Genomic DNA, 9,158 nt, shown 5'->3' with positions numbered 1-9,158 from the left:
AGGGTCAGGGTTAGAAAGTTAGAGTTAACAAAATATGTACCTACGTAGTCCTAGCAAAAAAAAGGTAGAAGGTTTTTGCATGTTCGGACTACCAGGTAGGGCGAGTAATCTAACCTCATACTCTGATGTACGCAGCCCAGCAGGATTACTCTCTGGCTGTTTCCAACCCTTCCATGGCCACCACAAAATATTCATCCTAGACAAGATTCGAATCTGAGATCTCTTGGAACTGGGTTATCTTGTGATGATTCTCTGTAGTCTTAGCACTTGAGTCGAAAAGTTACTTTTTTGTTTATTTCAGCAATAACATATATACTATAATTAAATTAATTATTCGATAATTATAACATTATATGAGATTACATCCCAATTAATCATTTCATCTTCATGAAATTTAAGTTCTACCCAAAAATTCTTAATAAGAAAGTGCCCGATGCAACATGATGCTGATAGACATCCATTTGTTCTTAAAAAACGACTATATTGTGGATATATTCTTTGGCTGCCCGGCACTAGGTTATACATCAGAAACAAAGGCTGACATGAACTCCGATTTGGCTGTTAATTTGCTTTCTTCATCGGCATTTCATGGTTATGTTTACCTTCATACGATGTTATGAAAACACTTGGATCATCAGATGCTCGTTCCACATGTTTTCTCACGTTGCACTTAACGCCTGTGCATCTGTAGTAACTTCTGCAGTTAAACACAAGATTTTTTAATGTTAGACTTGATGGCAATAAATATGGCTAAATATATACTCAACGTGATTTTGCCCAAGTGTTGAGCAAAACTGCAGTTTTTTTGGTTTTAAACTTTTAATACAATGTGGTTAATCTTCAATGTGTGACCTGGGATAAGGATTTCCCTTGACAACTTTCTGCCCATATTTTCTCCACCGAAATCCGTCTGAAATTGCCTCTGAATCAGTGCCATCATGAACAACAACTCGAGGCTCTTGTAAGCCTTCCACGTATGTTTCGTTTGTGAGACTCAAACTTTTCCTGCAATACAAACAAAATTAGAAGTCCATAAACCAGGACACAGCAACTTGACAATATGATCTTACAAGACAAAAAACTTTGTCACTAATTAGCATTCAAAACTGCAAAATGAAGCATAAAAAACCCGGAGTATATATACAACACTTTCTGTGAAGTGAAAACATTAGTTAAATGTCCACTCAAAAGGAAAACAACAACACAAAACACAAATTATAATAAATATAAAACTAAGATGAACAAGACCAGAGGTGGTAGTTTCAACCCATTTACTTATAGATGGGTCGATTTGGGTTGTGTTTTATTATAATAAAGTCTAATATGAAGAAATAAGCTAGTAGGGAAACAGATCAAATGTGTTAAATAGGTTAAAAGTTGCCAATATCAATTTTAAAGCACAAAAAGTTTATTCTTGCTGTTATATTTTCATAAAAATGGATAAAAGAGTGTTTGAATATCAACCCAACCTGACCCGTTACCCAAAATCGTTCATCTAGCTGGCTCTAAACAAAACTGCGGCATGACAATTCTGTGATACACTTTAGTACGACAAATATTGAACCTTTTCTTATTTGCTGGTACATCATTTGCAGTCTCCATCATAACTTTACTCCCATCACGAGCCTGAGCAACACCACAGAAACATTCCAGATTTGGGACACTACGTTCTTTTGAAACATGATGATCGTAACATTCTTGTAATTTGACCACATTGTTCACATGTGAAGATGTTCCAAGAACTTCATTGTCATGATTGATGAAATTATTTCGGATTTGAGACGTTAAATCTTGATTAGTCCCATCAAAAGCATGACGTCTAGGTAATCGAGGTTTCATATGATTATGCTCACCTTTATACACAATTTCAGCTATCTCCCCATCTATCGATCTTTCAACCTTCTTTTTAACTACGCAACTCGGGTGTGTACACTTATAGTAACTTCTTGGGTACTCACCTCCTTTCACTTGCTTTTGACCATATTTCCGCCAATTATACCCATCGTAAGAAGGTCTACCATTATTAGTTGATGATTGCGGTTTTTTATCATTTTCTGATCTAACCAGCGCCGACTTTGTGGCATTGACGTCTTTAGTAATCTCTAATTTTGATGCAAGATTCTGAGCTACAACTGCGCGTTCTTGGCTTCCATTTAAAGTTCCCTAAAACGTCACAACGGCCGATATTACACATACTGGTTTATTAAATGTCTGAAATTGTATCAAACTTTCAACCAGAATTCTGATGTTTTCATTCTTGTTATTGTTATTTTACCATACATAGCAAGAACCGAAAATATAATACTTATAATAGAGAACCTGCCTTCGTGGCCCAGTGGTTCACCCCAATTTTTTTTTTTTTTTTTTTTTTTTTGAACGGCACGTTAGCTTCGCAGGTTAGTGGTTAGCACACACGCAGTCAGAGGAGGAAACCGGACCGTAACCAGAGGGCAGAGAGACCGAGGTCTCACAGGTTAAGGCGGGGAAAACCCCCTTGGTGCAAGCGAGACTCGAACCCGGGTCTCAACTCACCTAACACCCCCAGGTGTTAGACCACTGAGGCAAAGCCCCAATTACCTTGTGTATTGGGAGGGTAGAGGTCAGAGGTTCGATCCCTGTCTCCTAAAAAGTCCCTAGGGAGGTTTTACCGATCCGCATCAAGGAATTCGGCCCGATCCACATGCCCGTATGGATGGATGGATCTGGTCCCTAAAGTGCGAGTCGGGTTTCCGCCCGAAAGTGCGTGCGTGCGTGGCAAATGATCGCGAAGGTGATTAATTTCCCTGTGGGTGATGCCGACAACAGCCTTTAAAAAAAACGCTTATAATAGAAACTCTTGAAATGGCTACACATTAGTATTTTAAGTAAGGTTTGATACATTTCCAGACACTTCCTATACTTTAAGCGGGACGATTACAAGTAGTTCATAATATATATACTGACCATGTTTGCCAACAAACTGACGGTTGTTTTTGATACCGTCTTCGCCAAGGGTTTGTAGAGCAAAGGAGACGTGTGGTTTGACGTTTCAGGCAAATGACGAACATGAGTCCCAGTTACTTCTGCCTGAAATGAATACACATGCAAACATAAAAAATGTTACTGTATTAGTTTATTACTCCTCATACCAATTATAGCACAAAAACAAATGTTGATTGTTAAACGGTCTGAACATATAAAACACGATACCTGAGAGGTTGTGAGCGACTTGAACCTCGCCGTTTTAGGTCTGATGGCAGTAATTGCAGGTTCAGACGAGGGCAAGTCGATAGTGGGACTGGCAAGAGGGTCAGAGAAGGATCTGAAATTGGAGATTGTAGGCCTTGAAGCAACTGGTTTTGCTATAACTGTCCTTTCTGCCTCTTTAAGGTCCATATTTTATTAAACTGTATCTAATTTTACATAAAGTCTCTTGATAAGATTATAAAATCATATTGAACTCTAGCCATCGAGCTGTGTCACCTCTATCTCTTTAAATCCTAAAATCGCCTGATTCAATTTCATCACTTTGTTTACTGCAATTCAGAATTAAAAAAAATAAAAATAAAAATCTGCTCATATTATAAGAGTCATTCGTCAATTATGCATTTCAAGGACTGTACTAATGTACTATTGTAACTATAGTAGTAGCTGCGGACAATTATATAAGTTTACACCATCAGTTAAAGAAATAGAGTAATAATTAATCAAATTAACAATGAAGCAGAGTATAATTCACATACAATTACAGAAATTAAGAGCAGTCAGTCAGAAAAAATTTCATAAAAATAGTCAGCAATTATACGTATCCGCTAAATTCTTGGAAAAAATTGACATGAATAAATTATGCAAGTTGTAAAATGAGTTTCAGGGGATTATGAATTGCACTTTACCTTCAAATTGATGCTTTGAACTGTAGAAATACGAAGATATTTTGTAGGTAATAGTTAATTAGGGTTTGAAAATGTTGAATTGATTAGTTACTTGGTTTTGAATTGCAGTGGAGGCTAAACAAGAGACGAGTTGTTGTTTTGTTGTATGGAGTGTGTGCCAACTAACGGTCCTTTCAGCTAACTGTCTTACCTTTCTATTACTCCGTATTTTATTTAGCACGTGATTATGTACACATAGTGAAGCGCGATATACAACTCCACCATAGCGTCTTTTTTTTTTTTTTTTTTGTTAGTTTGGAATTTCACTAATAGTTACTGTATTTTTTTTTTTTTTTTACTAAAATAACGATTACTATTAAAATAAAAGGATCTTCATCAATAGATGAAAAACCCCCAAACCGATACAAGCAAAGAAACAAAAACGCAACAAAAGGCTCGAAGAGAGTAAACCAACCTAAATCAACCTAACTTAAATGCTAACTCGAACCGAGCCTAACGAACCAAAGTAGCGAAACACAAAACAAAAAGATAGACAATGTACCAACAACTCAAAACATTCTACCACAAACAATGAAAAACTCTAAAAAGCAAACTCATCCTGATCCAAGCAAGCACAACCAAGATTACAAACAAATTAACCGGTTTTGGGTGGCCGATTTTTTTTGTTTCTTTCGTCCGGCCGAGAAGTCATCCCGTTCACCTTCTCGAAATGCACTCCTTTACCTTTTCTCGAGTAATAGTTGAAGGAGCTAACGTCGGCCGAACCACCATTAATAACCGAACCCGGAGCGCATGAAGGGATCAGTCCACGATCCGCCAAACCATGAAAAAAACCTATACCATTAACACTCGGCTTAACTTCTTCCTCTTCATCCCTAAGCACGTACGGACCCTTATCTTTCCTCCCCTTATTTTTTCCATTCATTGTTCGGGAAGTCGATGGACGAACGATAGTGGTGTGCTCTTCCAAAGAAGAAGCAACTGTCACCGTTACAACAGACTCAATAGGAGGGGCAGCATCATTTTCCGTGATACGGAGTAATCAATAGTTACAACAGACTCAATAGTTACTGTATTACTATTAGTATTAACATTAACATAATTACTCCGTGATAAGGAGTAATCAATACTGTAGTATATATTCAATTTTTTTTCTTTCTTTTTCTAAAAAATAACAATTAAATTAGTATCATATTTGGATGGTGCAATAATATCTGTTTCTCTTTACCCAAAAAATGAAGTCTAACATTACATCATTATTAATTGAAATTAAAACAAACAATTTCTTGTTAGTATATTGGTCTCAGTGGCTTGAATCTTGAATCCTCACATGATACATGACATCAACTTGCAAGTGTAGGCTTAACAACATTTGCCCAAAATGCAGATCGTGAAGTGTCCTTTAAATGATTATTCAACAGTTTCTGTAAAGCTAATTCGATGGATGGTAACTGGTAAGCATACTTTGTGTGGCAGTTACTGGTGACTACTAATCATGGGAGGCCCGGAGGGGGAGCAAAGTATCAATCGCTCAGGGCACAATATTTTCAGGGGCCCAATTTTTTATATATGCATACATAATCGGAGATTTGAGAAGCAGTGGAACTAGGAAAACACCACTGAATCAGCGAAGTCAAAACACAATAGGCCCAAAATCAACAATAAAATACCCCGGGAAAAAAAATCAAAGTCCACTAGCATTCTAGCGATGCCGAAATGACCTTTTTTTTAAATAATTTATTTTATTCGTTATGGCCTAAGGGCCCTTTTTTTCATCTCGTTCTAGGACCTTGAATTCTCGGGACCGGCCTGACTACTATGATCAATACTGGACAAGTTATTTGTTTATTGGCTTGAATGTTTTTAGCTAAAAATGAAAATGGGTAGAAACTCATACATTGGTACATTGGATTGAAAGTTGAAACAGTGTAGTTTTTGTGATGATATTTAATGCACTTACTATTTGGTAAACTAAAAACAGACTCTATATCGTTAAGGGGAGCCTTTATTGTTGTTTTTAGTTTTTTACACGAAAAGTGATGCAGGTACGAGAACAACAATTAGTATTGGGCTTGGATTATTTGAGGATGTTGGAGATTAATGGCAGCCCAATACAAGCTCCTAATGGGCCGATGGTCAAGGCAACATGAAGGAGATTTATTTTACGTGTTTTAGTTGAATAATAAGGAATTGTATTCCAAGTCAAAGTCCTAGTTTGTTACCTTATTTTTCTCTTGTTTAGTTTTATCTCCTTATATTTTGGTCATTATATAAGGAGGGGGGTCTGTATCTTGTTTTCTTTAGTTTTTGTTTTGAGAAAAGCGTGGTTAATAAATAAACCGAGAGGGTTTTGTGCACTTGTGTTATATAGTGTAATTTGTGCACTTGAGTTATATAGTGCAGGTCACAGCCATCGATCCTTACATCAAGAAGACTCGGTTTTAGTTAGCTTTTAGGTTTTGTTTATTGGTATCGAGCCTTTTTGTGGAGTCCCTTTTGTATCTCTGTTTGATATTTATAAAAGTTTTTGTTCTTTTGCCAAAAAAAAAAAAAAAAAAAAAAAAAAACAATTGTATATTTTTAGACATTACACTGTAGTAATTTCCATCAGAATAGACATGAGTTATGTACAACACCATATTTTTCTTCTATGAAATTACAGAATTTACTTAAGGGGAGAAAGAATGGTGTACACCAGAAGAAAAGTTACAATGACAATGGCGCCCCCGAGAGTAAAACCTGGACCAGTCCATAAACTCAAGTTTGATCTCTCTGCCCTCTTAATAGGATCAACCTCCTCAGATAAAGGGAAGTTGGATCGCCTAGGGTTCCAGGTTACATATTTGTTGGGCGTAAACTGTGAAAACAAACTCTTTTTCCCTTGCTTCTTGAAACTTGACCAAGCCTTGTCCCAATCTGTCGAAGACTTATCTGTACATGATGTGCGAAAACATTATAAAAAAAAAAAAATTTGTTTCACACACACAAATACCATAAACTGTCTTCGCGATGGTAGTTAATTTAGTTGTGGCAGACATGCAATATAGGTTCAATCCCCATCCTTATGTTCCTTTATTCACGGGTTAAGTGAGTCTATCGCGAGACCAACCGATGAGGGCCGTCAAAAAGTTGGTTTAGCCCAAATACCAAAAACTTATAACCAGAAAAACAACGTTCATCTCTCACAAATGGGATATATATGGCAACAGTTAGCTGAAAGTTTAAGCTTGAATGTCAATTTAACCGACCACTAGAAGAAGCTTTTATTTCAAAAACTTGTAGCATCTTATTATCTAATAAATCAATAATGCCTACTTGTTGTTTTGCCAAACAAAATTTCATTAATGAATTACAAGTGTTGGAGCTTATAAGACCACTCCTAACAGAGCGTCACATTTCATCCCTCAGTGTAGGTGGCATTTTAACGAAAACTAACGTCGGTTAACCCAACGTTAGTTTTTGACACAATGGAGCGTTGGTCGGCAGGGTGACGAGTTTATGTTTGAGAGTTAGAATTGGTTTTAACCAATCATAATTGAAGACTCTTTTTATATATTTCTTTAATTTATTTTTTGTCACTCAATTTCCAATCATATTTTAACACATCACCCTATATATACGTGATGCAAAAATTTGTGTTTTTTGTTAATGAATGCTAAATACAGTCACGCTCAAAAAACCATTTTTTCACAAAAAAAATGCACCATTTAACTCTGACGGCACAGTCAGTCATAGTTAGCATAATTAGAAATGTTCTAATTACTAGAAAATAAACTCTATAAACCCCTACAACGGCTACAAGCAAAACATGTCTACGGTCTACCAAACATACATAACTGTCAATGAAACATCCTAAACTTGTGTCACAGTAGTTTCAGAAATTTGTCTTCTAATTGCGTAACAACTTGCTTAACTATCGTAGTATATAGCTATTGTTATATGCATGAATAATATCTACAGACGTATGAAGCGCAAAGTTGAATTAAAATTATACCTTTGTTATTATTATTCCGATCGTTGCCGGGAGACGGTGGACGTGGAGGAGGTGGGTCTCTGGTCGAACAATAGTAACCTTTATTTGGTGGTTTTTGATTCCGTAATGATGACGTTAAGCTGCCTATGTTCATCGCTCGAATATCCATTTTTTGGGAATTCTCAAATTTTAACCACACAAAAACTGAAACCTTTGCTCCTGTCTTTTGTTTGGACGTTGACGATGTAAAGGGTATATTTGTCATTTCGATTAATATTTTTCTTAATGGGCTATATGTGGTACGGGTTACGAGGTATACTGAGCCGAACTTGTTCTCTGTAAGCCTACTGCCCACATATTCATGTAAGCCCATTTTCGAGGGGATTGATATTTCCACCATTACTTTTACTATATCTACCGTAAAGTACTAAGATACCTTTAATGAAAGGTTTACACAAATATCTTGTTATAACTTATCAAGGGGTATTACTGGAAAAAGTGCATCATATGTTGGTGGAAGAATAAAATTGAATGGTGGAAGTATCACCTCCCATTTTGAAGCTATGTTTGGGGCGTAATTTTTTTGAAGCTTTTTGGAGCTTTTAACTTTTATGAAAAAACTCTTATTTGATAAAGAGCTGCGTTTAGTTAAAGAAGCTTAAAGCTTTTAGACAGATAAAAAAAAGCTAAAAGTTACTAGAAGTAGCGTTTAGCTTTTAGCTTCTAGCTTTTTGACATTTTACTGTTTATTTAACAGATTCAGTTCCTCTGCCAAACACCAAAATATATTTAAAAAACTAAAAACTACCAACTATCAGCTAAAAGCTACCAGCTACAAGCTAAAAGTTATCAGCTACTAGATAGTTTTGTCAAATATACTCAGTTTGTTTAAACATACCCTATTTGTTTAAAGGGAAATCGGTGAGAATATTACGTTCAGAAAAGTATTTTCATAATTTTAGAACTTGTTTTTTGCCTTCACTATTTCCACATATAAATTATGGGAATGGGCAATCAAACCATCATCATTTAGTAAGACCACTCTTAACCATGACGGTCCGTCATGGGATCACTGACTGCCACATCAGCGCTACATCAGCACCTTCTTCCCATCACTAACCAACTACTAAATGCTAACAACCATGACGTACCTATCACGCACTTCCTCACACCCAGTAAATTAATTAATTAATTCAAGGTACAATTAATACAGCAAAATATACAACAAATAATTACACATGTTCCGTGATGAGTTTTTTCATCCAACGACAATTTGCATCACGGGTATCCAACCACTAATCAATGGCGGAGTG

General features: G+C 36.2%; 2 protein-coding genes across 3 annotated transcripts; both read right to left on the bottom strand.

Annotated features, from left to right (window-relative positions):
- Positions 1-321: 321 nt before the first annotated feature.
- Positions 322-3,511, bottom strand: LOC139896087 (WRKY transcription factor 44). 2 transcript variants are annotated; one of them, XM_071878673.1, is made up of 6 exons: positions 3,190-3,511; positions 2,944-3,066; positions 1,854-2,163; positions 1,565-1,742; positions 853-1,005; positions 322-697 (listed from the first exon to the last, which is right to left on the bottom strand). In XM_071878673.1, the coding sequence occupies exons 1-6, from the start codon at positions 3,373-3,375 to the stop codon at positions 562-564; spliced, it is 1,086 nt and encodes a 361-aa protein (XP_071734774.1). In that variant the 5' UTR covers positions 3,376-3,511; the 3' UTR covers positions 322-561. The 2 variants fall into 2 exon arrangements, with proteins under 2 accessions (XP_071734774.1, XP_071734773.1); XM_071878672.1 differs by having other exon boundaries at positions 1,565-2,163.
- Positions 3,512-6,449: 2,938 nt separating this feature from the next.
- Positions 6,450-8,052, bottom strand: LOC139896086 (uncharacterized). Its single transcript, XM_071878671.1, has 2 exons — positions 7,867-8,052; positions 6,450-6,803 (listed from the first exon to the last, which is right to left on the bottom strand). Exons 1-2 carry the CDS (start codon positions 8,012-8,014, stop codon positions 6,538-6,540), a joined length of 414 nt encoding a protein of 137 aa, XP_071734772.1. The 5' UTR covers positions 8,015-8,052; the 3' UTR covers positions 6,450-6,537.
- Positions 8,053-9,158: the final 1,106 nt, after the last annotated feature.

Source organism: Rutidosis leptorrhynchoides, chromosome 3 (genome assembly GCF_046630445.1).
Source record: "Rutidosis leptorrhynchoides isolate AG116_Rl617_1_P2 chromosome 3, CSIRO_AGI_Rlap_v1, whole genome shotgun sequence".
Lineage (NCBI taxonomy): Eukaryota > Viridiplantae > Streptophyta > Magnoliopsida > Asterales > Asteraceae > Rutidosis > Rutidosis leptorrhynchoides.
This window is presented reverse-complemented; position numbering and strand designations above follow the sequence as displayed.

Bases quoted from the DNA above. Each gene is read 5' to 3' on its own strand.
- LOC139896087 (XM_071878672.1), bottom strand. From the start codon at position 3,375: ATGGACCTTAAAGAGGCAGAAAGGACAGTTATAGCAAAACCAGTTGCT. The intron at 2,164-2,943 runs GTCAGTATATAT...GTGACGTTTTAG, and splicing joins TCAGTTTGTTGGCAAACATG to GGAACTTTAAATGGAAGCCA. The intron at 698-852 runs GTCACACATTGA...GTTTAACTGCAG, and splicing joins AAGGGAAATCCTTATCCCAG to AAGTTACTACAGATGCACAG.
- LOC139896086 (XM_071878671.1), bottom strand. From the start codon at position 8,014: ATGGATATTCGAGCGATGAACATAGGCAGCTTAACGTCATCATTACGG. The intron at 6,804-7,866 runs GTATAATTTTAA...CATCATGTACAG, and splicing joins TCGGAATAATAATAACAAAG to ATAAGTCTTCGACAGATTGG.